Consider the following 15733-nt stretch of genomic DNA (forward strand, 5'->3'; position numbering starts at 1 on the left):
TGAAAAATGACAGTAATTGCAATTATATTCCAATTCGTGCCATCTTCACGTCAAGTGGGTGTGGAAGTATATTTTAATGTGTGATCTAACCAATGCCTAATTAAGCATATATTTTTAGTGTCATGGTGATTTCCAATCTAACTTGGAAAAAGGTAAAACACTTTCATGTGTGCTTTGCTCATTAAATAAGGGATCATGATTTGCTCATCTCTAATTTTGACCTTAAAGGGAACCTGTCAGCAGAAATTGACCTAATAAACCACTACCATTATGTTGTAAAGCAGTCAAACACCTTCCAGATCATGTTTCTTTAAATTACCCAGTTTGGTGGCATCATCGATAAAATCACCTTTGAAGTGAGATGTAAATTGGTTGTATAAAGTCAAAGAGGCAGCTTTTTTTTTACGCTGAAGTCAAGCTCTCTCTACCTCTACTGTAATGATAGTCCTGCATCCATAGACTTCACCAACCAGATCTCCTGAAATCCTGCAAATGATCACAACAACAGTGAAGGAGGCTTTCAGAGCTCCCACCTTGACTTCAGTGTTAAACTCTCCTCCTCCTTGACTTTATACAACCAATTTACATCTCACTTCAAAGCTGATTTTCTGGATGATGCCACCACACTGGGACATGAAAGAAACAAAAACTAGAAAGTGTTGCGCTGCCTGACAATATTCTGGTAGTGGTTTATTAGGTCAATAGCTGATGACAGGTTCCCTTTAATTCTACAATGATGATGTGGGATGACCTGAAGAGGGCAATGCACCCAAGACATCCTAGAAATTAGTTTAGTTAGATTGCACCCATTTAGTTTCCATTTGAGCCCAACATCTTTTCTAGTGTATTTTAGAGCCCTATTTCAATATCACTTTCTGACAATTCTATGGCTCCATTATCCTGGTAGTTACAGTATAGTTATTAGACTTTGGACCAAATTAGCGGTTTCATACTGCTAACATTTTCAATGTTAGACAGTGAAACTTTCACAATGTTAAATGAGATTATTTTGCCTTATTTCATGGCCCACCGGCTATTTTACAGCATTAATTATGGTAATTTGAATAAATGACTGGAATGAAGTGATGAAATGAGAATAGGATTAGAAATACCACGGACTCTAATTCCGAGGTTAAACCAGCTTCAAACTGATTAATAAGCTAATATAGACATGTACTCAAAATTACATTGCCACGTTGGTGACAATAGAGGAGAATTGTGACATGTAATAAATCTAAGTCTCACGCTCCGGCAATTCATTTATTAAATATCTCTAAATACCATGTACAGTTTATTTTTCCACTAATGACCTTAACGAATATTATAGAGGAAGGTGCAAGTTGTAAAAGACAACTGGGAGCAGAAGTTGCAATATAAACCTATGACACCTATGATACTCAAAGGAGTATGTGTCATAGACTCATAGAGGAATATTTATCATATGCCGGCACTTGTGCGCCTCCATATGATAGCCCTGCCGAGCGTCCGGCGCAGGCGGATACATCAAGAGGTTCTGGCCTGGCTCAGGTAGAAATAATCGCAGCTGGTACATTTTCAAGTATGAAAATTTGCTGACTGGAGTGAGTGCGCAGGCGTAGGGACATGGACCCACCAACTCCCCGACCCCGGTCATGCCCCCCATCCAAGCCCCTTCATGCCACTCTGATGTAGAGTTGGTGGAAAGGGGAAAATAAATGCAAGTTCTAGTATTTGCACTGTTGTGGTGCAGAAGCCCTGGTGAATACCCCCCACAGACTTATAGGGGGTAATTTATCATTGATTTTCCTATGGTTTTTTTGGACTTTTTACTGCTAAATCATCACAGGGCTATTTTCATCACTTCATTAATTTTCTGTCAACATAGAACTACTGCTAGTGCAACGTGGTGTAACACCGTACAAAGCCAGATTCATTACTTGGGACTTTTGCATAAAAAGTCTCATAGTTACTCATAGCCGCTTTAATAAATCTGGGCAACGTAGCTCCAAAAATAGACATAGAACTGTCCCAAGGAGACTCTGTGTAGATAACTTTCAAACAACAAGAGATATTGCAAATACGATTGCAGAAATCGTAACCAGGTACCAGCACGGTAGATGCATTTATGATATCAGGTCCTGACAATGAAATAGGTTTGTTTTATACATGATGGCTTTAGATTATAGGTAACTTTTTTTAGACTTGGATTTGGTGTTTGTGCTTTATGGTCCTAGGTCAATCTATATAATATATTCGTAAAGTAACAAAGTAGATTGATAGATAGATAGAAAGATATGGAATATATTGATACAGTAAACTTCTTTGTATCTCTATTTTTATTGTTCTTAGTTTATTACAATAGTGCTTAGCTACAGTATATTGGGAATTGCATTGACCAGCAGTTCTCAACCTCTGGGTTGCAACCCTACTGGTGGTCAAACGACTGTTTCACAGGGGTCCCCTAAGACCATCGGAAATATGTTTTCTGATGGTTCTAGGGATGAGAAACTGTTAAATAAATAGTCTAATGTACATGAGTCTTTAAACCACATGTAGATTTGATAGGGGAAGAAAGTTACACCTGTGCGTGCCATCTCCCTTACGCCGGTAGTGAAATGACCCTGCCAGCGCCCTTACACAGGAGAGCAGAGAGACACAAAAGACCGGAGAGGGAGCGTTGGCTGGTGGGTACTTTTGACTGCTGCCTACTCTGTAGGGGCATCCCTTTGACCATGATTATGATTCATAATGGAAAATAATTTTATGGTTGGGGGGGGGGGGGGGCGCTCCACAAAGTGAGTAACTATATAAAAGGGCTTTGGGAAGGTTGAAAACCACTGTCATAAACGATGAATGAGAGTGACAGAGCTTTCTTGAGGAGAGCTTATTTGTGCACTACTCCAGAAGCATTGCCTGTATGACTCCCTATGCTACCCCTTTAAAGAGAGAAAGTAAAAAAACAGGACGGATACCTAATAAAAATGACGGTATGCTTGAGGACTCTGTCAAGGGCAGTTTATATGAAACAAAAATACTGCCTACAACCATTGTGCAAATTGACTTCAAGGGGGGAGTAGCGGGAGATGGAACTTGGGCACTCAATTGACCACCAGGGTATATTTTGTAAGAAACAAATCTTCCAAGAGAAATAATTTCATAGGTACAGATGAGTATTTAATACTGCCATCTGTTAATAACATGAAAGACACCACAGATGCCATATAAGACAAGTCAAACAAAGTTTAAAGCCACATTGCCCCCGATGGGGTGTTTGTGCTTACCTAGTGGAATTGATTAATAGGCTATAACGATGCAGAATCTGCTACGAGATGTTTGCTTTTATTTATTTTTTTCTTTTTAATTAAAATATTCCAATCTGGATGTTATTTACACATAAAACTTCCCCCGGGGGTATCGATGTAATGAACTCAGGAATTTTTCTCATATGAGGAGAACGTGATACTGTATTTTAAATGTAAAAGAGTGACAGAGAAATTTCCTCGGTTGTACTGACGTCTAACAACACATACAATATGCTGCACCATGTAAAATACAGAATGTAATCATTTATATAGTGCAACATAGTCCACAGCTCTGTACAAAGATTGTCATTTGGCTTTGTCTCTTCCAGACTTTGGACAATCTGTAAACCCTCTGCGACTCTGAGATGTAAAAAAAAAAATGAAACAAAAAGATGGCATTACCACCTAAATTTGGTGTACTGATCCAGTGACATAGCACTTACTTTCATTTCCTTTCCATGTTGTGAGGATCGATGGCCATTATAGCCAATTACTGGCCTCAGAGGTTCTATGTCAAAAACAGTGATGGCCCTTCTATATCACAATTTTGGGACATTTTGGATCATTGAGGCCTTTGACTGGCCTCCGTTGTCAAGCAAGCCTCAATGGTACTGGAAGTGGAGGAAATGAGGTCTGTGGTATTGTAATGGAGCACTGGTGGTGGGTGAATATGATCACAACTGACAACCGAGTAGAACTTGGTGATTACTGATATCCCCATTTTATAATCTTGAGTTTAATTTTGCAGACCTTTGTTAGTACAATCCATGGGATCTCAATATATACTTAAAGGGAAGAGCCTATGTCCTGTACCACTAATGGCCCCATGGCAACCAAACAGTAGTACTCTGCGGCACAGTGTGAATGCCCTTACCCCAGATCCAAATTTACTGAAAGTCAACTCATATCAGTAGAGAAGACAAGTTCAAGGAGATGATCTTGGGGTAAATGACGTTGGATGGATTTCACTGATATATGGCCACTACAAGTAATTATTTTCGGTGGAATATGCTAATTCACATGCTGTAACATCAATTGTACAAAAGACCTGAATGTCAACCGTATTTAATATCTTACACTGTCTAGGAAGCTTGTAGTTTACGTTACATACTGTGGTTCCCTGATTTTTTTTTCAGAATAGTTGCAAAACCTCAACCATTTGCCACAAATAGTCGTATAGAAATCTAAAAATAACAAGTTTTCCTTACCTGCACCAATAACTCTTTCAATACGGATTCTGGATGGGTCAATTTCTTTTGCGAACTCATGAACAGCCAATGACGGATCTTCATACGTGTCTGGATCGATGTAGGTTTTAGCTCCAGGGAACCTCACTGTAAGAGAAACAGAACTGAACTGTTATGAGATGTTCCTCTAAAAGTTTTACATTCCTATGATAGTATCTAATATTCCATGCCGTGTACTGGGAAGCCGGAAAAAAAATCCAAATGTGGTGAAATTGGTGAAAAAACATGTTTGCACCAGTATTTAAATGCCTCCGGTAGCTTTGCCAGACGCATTTACATGGTTAACATCCATAATCGTTGCCAGCACTGACCGCGTTAATGGTGGGTTTTTGTTGTAATATGCAGCAAACACTCACCTGGTATGGAGAGGGCTCAGCCAGTGAGTCCTCTCCTTCCAACTGCTCCTGACGCGTGCCGTAATTTTAGGGGGTTAATGGGGTTTAGTTATGGCGATGAGTGGACCCAGTCAGTGGCGTAACTTGAAGCTGATGGGTCCCAGTGCAAAGTCTGTGCCAGGCCCCCGACTATAATGTATGGTTTATAGTAATAGTCTTCTCATAGGGGAAAGTGATACCTTATGGGCCCCTAAGCCTCCTAGGCCCGGTTGCGAATGCACCCTCTGCACCACCTCAAGTTACGCCCCTGGACCCAGTCTACAATGTTGGGGTTCGTACCAAACATTGCAGGTTGAGGTCCGCAGAACACAAACTCAGTGAGAAATCAATAGTTTGGTAGATCCACCCCCTATGGTTAACACCCATGCTGCAGGCAAAGCCACCTCGCTGCCATAATGGTAGCACGCATGTGCTATTGGTAATTACATGCTGTGGGCAGCTTTGCCTGTGGCATGTACAGTATAACACCCATGAGCAATGCAAGCACTGATCGCGGGTGTTTGGATTCGGATTTGGGTATACAAACCCACCAGACCCGAATACTGATGTGTCTGTTCATCACTATTTATGAGGTTCCATGACTCCCCTCACATGAGAACGTAAAGTATACAGTCACAGGTCTTCTCCTCACTCCTATAGAGTTGAATGGAGATTGGCCACCAATGTGTAGCCCGCTCTTTGTCCTGCCGAGGCTCAGGAAGCGGGTTGTTGGACCTCCTTTCCCAAGATATGGGTGAGATGAGACCAGAATCCAGTGGATATATCATTAATGGTCTACATGAGAAAACCACCTTAAGTAATCACTTTCAATGAATTTGAATGAATTTATTCATACAGAATTATATACAGAATATTGTATATTATATTATATGATGGAATGATGTGCGCCCATAGGTCTGAGCACCAGTCAATGACCTCAAGGTCTTGTGTTATAATAATTGTCTTATCACATATAGAGCTTGAAGACAGATTTATATGTGACATTATTCCCCCGGCTCTCAGCCGTCTCCTGTAAATCTACACATTTAAAATGCAAGAAAAAGAAAATATTCACAACAAATGCGAAGAAAAAAGAACAACACACAGATAATAATATAGCAAAGTGAGAAGCTGCCCCGAGGAGTTTACACCCTAGTGGTATAATAGGTGATCTCCAGACATGACGGGATGAGAAGTGCATGTATTATTATGGATGGGTCAGGAGGTCAAGTGCTTCCAGAGTCATCCGTGCAGGGATGAATAATTTAGGCAGATGCTTCATATACAAGGAGCGTCGTCCAGACCTTAGAATGCACAGAGAGTGCGGAGCTTGTCAGAAAAATCTGTATGTCAAGACAAGACAGGAAATCTTGTAGATGATTCACTTGTAGAGTCACCGCACAAGAACTAGACTGGAGGCTCTGTCTAAAGGGAAGATGTCTACTGACACCAAGATGGCCCTGAGATGCTTCACTTCATATGTATACAATCCGGGGTGTTCTTAAAGGGTCCTTACTATAACAAAATTATTGTACACTGATATTGTGTCCCCTTCTTAAAATATGGAGGTAGATAAATAATAGACAGATAGATAGTAAATAGATAGGAGATAGATAGATAGATAGATAGATAGTTAGATAGATAGATAGATAGATATGAGATAGATAGATAGATAGATAGATAGGAGATAGATAGATATGAGATAGATAGATAGATAGATAGATACCTTATATACTCAAGTATAAGCCTAGTTTTTCAGCACAAAATTTGTGCTCAAAAACCCTAACTCGGCTTATACTCGAGTCAGCTAAAAAACAAAACTCACCTTTCTGATGTCACCCATAGGTCCTCTTCTGTCTGAGACAGTCTGAGACAGAAGAGGACCTATGGGGGACGTCGGAAGAATGAGTACAGTGTTATTTTTTTCCTTCTACAGGGGTTGGGTAGGCTGTATGCTACAGGGGCTGGCAGACTATATACTGGGAGGCTGTAACCAATGCATTTCCCACCCTCGGCTTATACTCGAGTCAATAGGTTTTCCCAGTTTTTTGTGTTGAAAATAGGGGTCTCGGCTTATACTCGGGTCGGCTTATACTTGAGTATATACGGTAGATAGATAGATAGATAGATAGATAGATATGAGATAGATAGATAGATAGATAGATAGATAGATAGATAGATAAATATGAGATAGATAGATAGATAGATAGATATGAGATAGATAGATAGATAGATAGATAGATAGATAGATAGATAGATAAATATGAGATAGATAGGATATAGATAGATAGATAGATAGATAGATAGATAGGAGATAGATATGAGATAGATAGATAGATAGATATGAGATAGATAGATAGCCAGATAATAGATATAGGTATATGGTAGACAGATAAAAATAGAGAAAAAAACAGCACTCCAAAAAAAGATGTAAGTAAAAAAAGTGGACCTTTCATTCCATAACATTCCGTTTTGGCTCTGTAAGCCTTTCTTATGGAATATGAAATGAAAGATCCACTTTTTTAACTTTTTGGGGAGTGCTGTTTTTTATAGATAGATATGAGAAAGGTAACAAAGAGCCCAGAGCTCCACTGCAACCAACTATAATCTGTTGTTGGAAATGGCTACCAGTCCACGAAGTGTGGTAAACTTCATATACCAGTGCTTGACAAAGGCTTCATTGTTGGAAAGCTAAAATGTAGCCATGAAATAAAACCACCAGTTTTTTCACCTTGAAATATGACTGGAGTGCTGCCTTTCTTTGTGTATTATTAGATAGATAATAACAATAGATTGATAGAAAGAAAATTGGGAAATCCTAGGAGGCACTGAGTCTGATTTTCCTAGAAAGGAGGGATGCGATGCTTGCAGGTACTGGCCAACCCCTTTTAGACAAACAGAGAAAAACAGGCAACACCCAAGAAGTCCATATGCATTCTAAGGTGAGGTTTATTGCATGTGTGGAAAAGGTAATGTACACTGAAATGTTGCCAGATATGCAATAAACCTCACTTTCAATAGCATTTGGACTTCTGGGCTGCTCTTCTGGTGGGATATAATACAGGCGATTTGGGCAGTAGCCCAGGGCTGAAGCCTTCTAAGGGGCCCATCAAAACCCCCCCACCAAGTTTTATACTGAGAAGGACCTTCACCCATGAAATCCTCTCCCATCTGTTTCTGCTCACAATACACATGTACACAAGAGCCATTTCAGGACCTTTGTAGGTCCTCCAAGGGTCCTAAAATGCATATTCAAAGCAGGCAGAAAGGATACATTCCCCATTCCTAATAAGCTGATTCTTGTACCATATGTAGGAATTGTAGGGGTTTTTATATTCATACAGCCCAGGGCCCATAGAAATCTAAATGTATTTGTGGGGTTGTTGCCTAATTTTTTCTATTATCTACAGAGATAGATAGATAGATAAATAGATAGCTAGAAGATAAATGAAATATAGACAAATATGGGGCAGATAATTAGATTTTAGATTCAAAAGAGATATTCCAGAGCAGCACGGCTGAAGAAGGGTGCTATGCCGTAATCCCTTGGCCTGGGTGTCCACTAGTCAATCCAAGAAAATAGCAGCACTCCTATATGTGAAAAAACAGGGCGTCTTTTTATTCCATAGGTGCGACACTTAGGTGAACAAGTCACTTTTTTCATATAGTAGATAGATAGATAGATAGATAGATAGATAGATGGATAGATGGATAGATAGATAGATAGATAGATAGATAGATAGATGATAGATAGATAGATAGATGATAGATAGATATGAGATAGATAGATAGATAGAGAGAGAGAGAGAGAGAGAGAGAGAGATAATTAGATAGATAGATAGATAGATAGATGATAGATAGATATGAGATAGATAGATAGAAAGATAGATGATAGATAGATAGATAGATAGATAGATAGATAGATAGATAGATAGATAATTAGATAGATAGATGATATATAGATAGATAGATAGATAGATAGATATGAGATAGATAGATAGATATGAGATAGATAGATAGATAGATAGATAGATAGATAGGAGATAGATAGATAGATAGATAGATATGAGATAGATAGATAGATATGAGATAGATAGATAGATAGATATGAGATAGATAGATAGATAGATAGATAATTAGATAGATAGATGATAGATAGATAGATAGATAGATAGATAGGAGATAGATAGATAGATAGATAGATAAATAGATAGATAGGAGATAGATAGATAGATAGGAGATAGATAGATAGATAGATAGGAGATAGATAGATAGATAGATAGATAGATAGATAGATATGAGATAGATAGATAGATAGATAGATAGATATGAGATAGATAGATAGATAGATAGATAGGAGATAGATAGATAGATAGGAGATAGATAGATAGATAGATAGATAGATAGATAGATAGATAGATATGAGATAGATAGATAGATATGAGATAGATAGATAGATAGATAGATATGAGATAGATAGATATGAGATAGATAGATAGATAGATAGATAGATATGAGATAGATAGATAGATAGATATGAGATAGATAGATAGATAGATAGATAGATAGATAGGAGATAGATAGATGGATAGATAGATAGATAGATATGAGATAGATAGATGGATAGATATGAGATAGATAGATAGATAGATAGATAGATAGATAAATGATAGATAGATAGATAGATAGATAGATAGATAGATAGATAGATAGATAAATGATAGATAGATAGATAGATAGATAGATGATAGATTAAGAAATAAGGAATCACTGAATTGATGGTTTAAAACAATAAACCTTCTTTAATTCCTTTAGAGTAAGCAAGGAGTTAACAGGCGGTGCGTTACGTGATGATAGCGGTGTGATATAATGCAGACAGCACAAAGAATATTCATTAAACTTTTGTTCTTCCTTAATGCTTCACTTAGACTGAGCTGAATAGAGAGAATTATCTCTTCATCATCTTTTTTTTACTTCGCAAATTTTTTTTTTATAGCACTAAGTGAAAAAGAATAGAAAACACTAAAAAGTCACAGAAGAAATTAGTAACACAACAAATTACTCACAGTTTCCATTTTGTAGATTCGCTCGCCTTTTTTCTTCAGATTTCATTTTAGCTTTAATATACCACTGGCACCTAGAGGGAAGAGAAAGAGATCATTAGCAGGAGATGGATTTTATTTTTACTGTAACATTTGCAAAAACACAAAGTGAAAAAGAATTTCCAATCTTATGGCAGAACTTTATAATGTACAACACATATTGAGTTTGGGCTTAAAACTTAGGAATATTTGCCTAAAATTCTCCAGTCACTGTTAGTACTGTTAGAACAATGTCAGATATCACTACTGACAATAGATGATGTCACAGCTTATCTCCTCCTCCTCCCTGTACAATGACCTCTATATAGATAACACTGACCCATCACTACTGACAATAAATGATGTCACAGCTTATCTCCTCCCCCTCCCTGTACAATGACCTCTATATAGATAACACTGACCCATCATTACATCACTACTGACAATAGATGATGTCACAGCTTATCTCCTCCCCCTCCTGTACAATGACCTCTATATAGATAACACTGACCCATCATTACATCCCTACTGAAAATAGATGATGTCACAGCTTATCTCCTCCCCCTCCCTGTACAATAACCTCTATATAGATAACACTTACCCATCATTACATCACTACTGACAATAGATGATGTCGCAGCTTATCTCCTCCCCCTCCCTGTACAATGACCTCTATATAGATAACACTGACCCATCATTACATCACTACTGACAATAGATGATGTCACAGCTTATCTCCTCCCCCTCCCTGTACAATGACCTCTATATAGATAACACTGACCCATCATTACATCACTACTGACAATAGATGATGTCACAGCTTATCTCCTCCCCCTCCCTGTACAATGACCTCTATATAGATAACACTGACCCATCATTACATCACTACTGACAATAGATGATGTCACAGCTTATCTCCTCCCCCTGCCTGTACAATGACCTCTATATAGATAACACTGACCCATCATTACATCACTGCTAACAATGGGTGATGTCACAGCTTATCTCCTCCCCCTCCCTGTACAATGTCCTCTATATAGATAACACTGACCCATCATTACATCACTACTGACAATAGATGATGCCACATCTTATCTCCTCCCCTTGCTGTACAATGTCCTTTATATAGATAACACTGACCTTCATTACATCACTACTGACAATAGATGATGTCACAGCTTATCCCCCCTCCCTGTACAATGACCTCTATATAGATAACACTGACCCATCATTACATCACTACTGACAATAGATGATGTCACAGCTTATCTCCTCCCCCTCCCTGTACAATGTCCTCTATATAGATAACACTGACCCATCATTACATCACTACTAACAATAGATGATGTCACAGCTTATCCCCTCCCCCTCCCTATACAATGATCTCTATATAGATAACACTGACCCATCATTACATCACTACTGACAATAGATGATGCCACAGCTTATCTCCTCCCCCTCCCTGTACAATGACCTCTATATAGATAACACTGACCCATCATTACATCACTACTGACAATAGATGATGTCACAGCTTATCTCCTCCCCCTCCCTGTACAATGTCCTCTATATAGATAACACTGACCCATCATTACATCACTACTACCAATAGATGATGTCACAGCTTATCCCCTCCCCCTCCCTATACAATGATCTCTATATAGATAACACTGACCCATCATTACATCACTACTGACAATAGATGATGTCACAGCTTATCTCCGTTCCCTCCCTGTACAATGACCTCTATATAGATAACACTGACCCATCATTACATCACTACTGACAATAGATGATGTCACAGCTTATCTCCTCCCCCTCCTGTACAATGACCTCTATATAGATAACACTGATCCATCATTACATCACTACTGAAAATAGATGATGTCACAGCTTATCTCCTCCCCCTCCCTGTACAATGTCCTCTATATAGATAACACTGACCCATCATTACATCACTACTAACAATAGATGATGTCACAGCTTATCCCCTCCCCCTCCCTATACAATGATCTCTATATAGATAACACTGACCCATCATTACATCACTACTGACAATAGATGATGTCACAGCTTATCTCCTCCCCCTCCCTGCAGAATGACCTCTACATAGAGGAAAAAAACTGACATATTTCAATAATTAAAAAATAGAATTGGTGATACAGTATCTGGAATTTACAAATGCAGGTGATGTAATAGTTAAACATATGGAGGACTATAGCAATTGTTTCTCTACTCTGAATCTCATTCTGTATTTTACGAATATATTAGTCCCACTGACCCTAATTCCGGCATGTAAATTGGACATCAATTGACACATGTAATTGTAGGTGGCATCTGCTATCTCCATATAGCGGAGCGGTGATTGATGTATCTAGGCCTGGCTGCGCTAGAGCATTTTACCATCATCTGCGGCGGGTCTGACCCCTTATAGTTGGAGGCAACAATTAACATGTTCTTCACTCCTCTTCTGTCAAGATTTAAGGCAGGGACGACACAACAGGGGGCACTTCCCGAGGAATTACTACAACCTATCTGGCATCTCTTTGGCATTACACCTTTCAGCGTGTTATTTGCTATGGTCGTGCAATGAATTTGCTTCTGGTGGATAATCGCTGGGTGGATGAAGCAGCAGGTGCTTATCTCCGCTTCCCTCTCCACTACCAATAGACTCATCACAAAACTTACCAAGCGACAGCTCATCAAATTGCTAATTCCAAAGCACATCTGTACCGGAGCCATCCTCTCCTTCAAAGTAAAATTTGTTTTAAATCCCCCCAGTAAATGGAGTATTTATTCACAATTTCCCTGCCTGACGTTCATTGAAAGATCCTCTATGAATGCCCCTTATCACTGCACTTAAATGATACTTCAAAATGAATTTAGATCTCGGGAGCACATGGCGGAGGGTTTTCCATGCTCCGCATCTACATAAAACATAAAAACAGATGATGCTCCATAATCATATTGAAAATAGGGGGCAAATGCAGAGTCAGAATCCATCATACTTACTAAATCTGCATTCACTATACGTATTGATTGGTAATGGCGATGGCTGAATGGGACTTCATTGATCGACTCTTTTTTATCATAATGACAAAAGTGAATTTTCATTTACTACTTTATTTATGCTTTAAAGAGAGAAATGAAGCTTCTACTTTGTTTCTGGGCAGTGATTTCACAAGCGTTTCTACTGTTATTAGCCAAAATAAATCAAATCGCTGTTACAGATATGGCAGACTTATTTTCTATGATTATTATACTATTTTTTATGATTATTTATTATAAGTTATCATTACGATTAATATTATTTTGATTATATTTTGTGACATATTGGCCCACATTTACTAAAAACAGTGCAGTCTGTACTAGGTGCAGTTTGCCTGTGTAGTGTGCAGAGGGCGCCAGATTCAGGATTTCTGGTGCCCGTTCTTCATGAATCTGGGGCTTCCTGCACTGCCCCGACAGAGAGCACCAATTTTTTTTTGGTGCACCTTGAAAATAGGGCTTGCAACACACTGCTGTCAGAATTTGCATGTTAAATCTGGAGCATGGTTCGACTGAGCACATGCTGATTCGGGTTCTGCCGGGATTCACTAAGATCGTGCGCCCGACGTCCACTAGGTGTCGCTGCTGCGCTGAAGTCCGCCGTAATTCACCTTCTTCTCCTCGGTGCATTTGAGTGCTATTTTTGCGACACGATTTTTTTTTTAAATTCTGCGTTTTTTCCAAATCCGTCGGGTTTTCCGACAGCCACGCCCCCCATTTCTGTCGCGTGAAAGCCGGCACCGATGTGCCACAATTCGATAGCGTGCACCAAAATCCCGGGGCAATTCGCCGCAAATCGGAAAAATTCGGGAAACCGGCGGAAAAATACGATACGGACCCTTAGTAAATGAGCCCCAATGCCTTAAAGAGGACCTGTCACCTCTAAAAACTGCACCAGGAGTCGTCCACCAGGCGCTCCTGGAATGCCGATTTTAGTGCTGAAATTTGTATTGCGTCGGGTATAGTGCAGCCGCAACACAAAAGGGTAGCTTGCGACGCATATGTGGCGCGGACACTTTCTAAAGGAGTTTTCCCATGAACAAAAGTTAAGCCCTATTCCTAACTTGCTGATCAGTGGGGGTTGTGAGAAAACCCCTTTAAATACAGCAATAAGCAGTTTCCATATAAAAGAAAGTGCAAAGTCTGACAGAAAACTGGTGCACGCTCCTTAGTAAATGTGCCCCATTATTTAATGGCTACATCTCAATAGTGTATTGAAACAATAGCACAGTGTCGGTAACCACTTTCTTTTGAGTGGTCTTCCAACTAGGGATGAGCGAACTCCGTTCAGGTCCGGGTGAGTTTGAAAGTACCGTTTGGGTCTGGTTACTAAACTTGAATGCTCACCCCCACCGCAAAAAAACATTTCTGGCTGCGCCATAGAGAGGAGTAAAGCAAACTCTTCTCTTACACTTTATTCTAATCTTAGGACATCCATGTCATGTCTCCCTTCTTGGGCACATTGTATAATGGGGGCTATGAGGGCACATTATCTACTGGGGAATGTGGGGGAACAATATATACTGGGGGCTGTGGAGGCAAATTAGATACTGGGGCGTATTGTATAATGGGGGCTATGAGGGCACATTATCTACTGGGGAATGTGGGGGAACAATATATACTGGGGGCTGTGGAGGCAAATTAGATACTGGGGCGTATTGTATAATGGGGGCTATGAGGGCACATTATCTACTGGGGAATGTGGGGGAACAATATATACTGGGGGCTGTGGAGGCAAATTAGATACTGGGGCGTATTGTATAATGGGGGCTATGAGGGCACATTATCTACTGTGTTACTTAGTGGACAAGGGTGAATTGATTATTACATGCCAGGCACATGCCATGTTGGTACTAGAATGGGGGGAGGGGTAAACATGTTATTCTAGGAAGCATTTATTATTTGTGCAATATTTTAAGGAGGACTTTACGAGTCTATAATGTGTCGCACATCAAGAGGCAATAATTAAAACATTACAAAGGTGGTATCTTACACCATCTAAGTTAAGTACCATATACCCAGGGACTTCCCCAATGTGTTGGAGAGGATGTGGATGCAGAGGCACACTACTCCATATTCTATGGGACTGTCCTTTCATCTCACCATTATGGAACAACATCTCTAATATTTTATCCCACATATATAAAAAGCCAATATGTTTATCACCCCAACAAGCTCTGCTGCTAATAGACATAACAGAAATAGACAAAAAAAATTCAACAGTACCGGCACAACTACTTATGTCTACCAAGCTCATCATAACAAGGCATTGGAAGGATCCCCTATGTCCACCAGTGGATGAAGTAATAAGACAATTAAATACCACGTGTGCGTATGAAAAAGCCAAAGCTATACAAAACGGGAGAACAACTCACTTTGAAGCCCAATGGGAGACTTGGACCAGTTCCCAATGCTACACTGAGTGACTTAGCCATTCGCCACCACAGCACCATGAGGCAAGACCACCACCACAAGAAATTATAAAGAATGTTTGTTTTCTTTCCCAATTGAAGTTGATGGACAACTTAAGGAACCGGACTCCAGTGGTACTGACCGGCCTAAGTAAAGTCCAAGTTTTGGTTAAATGAAGAAGCACTACTACACATGTTCTAACCTTACTAACCAGCATAATTGCTAACTAGCATAATTACTGATGTATCGGGATAGACATGTAAAATGTTTATTATATACAATGCATGTAT

At 39.4% G+C, this 15733-nt stretch overlaps 1 protein-coding gene across 1 annotated transcript in view; it reads right to left on the reverse strand.

The window, feature by feature from the left end:
* Positions 1-15733, reverse strand: part of EPHA6 (EPH receptor A6) — a 585002-nt gene that overhangs the window by 126686 nt on the left and 442583 nt on the right. Inside the window, exons 9-10 of the mRNA XM_072138516.1 lie at positions 9969-10039; positions 4490-4615 (exon numbers count right to left, since the gene is read on the reverse strand). Of these exons, the coding sequence (XP_071994617.1) occupies positions 4490-4615; positions 9969-10039 (197 nt within the window). The remainder of the gene's footprint in view (positions 1-4489; positions 4616-9968; positions 10040-15733) is intronic.

The sequence above is a fragment of the Engystomops pustulosus genome, chromosome 2, assembly GCF_040894005.1.
Source record: "Engystomops pustulosus chromosome 2, aEngPut4.maternal, whole genome shotgun sequence".
Lineage (NCBI taxonomy): Eukaryota > Metazoa > Chordata > Amphibia > Anura > Leptodactylidae > Engystomops > Engystomops pustulosus.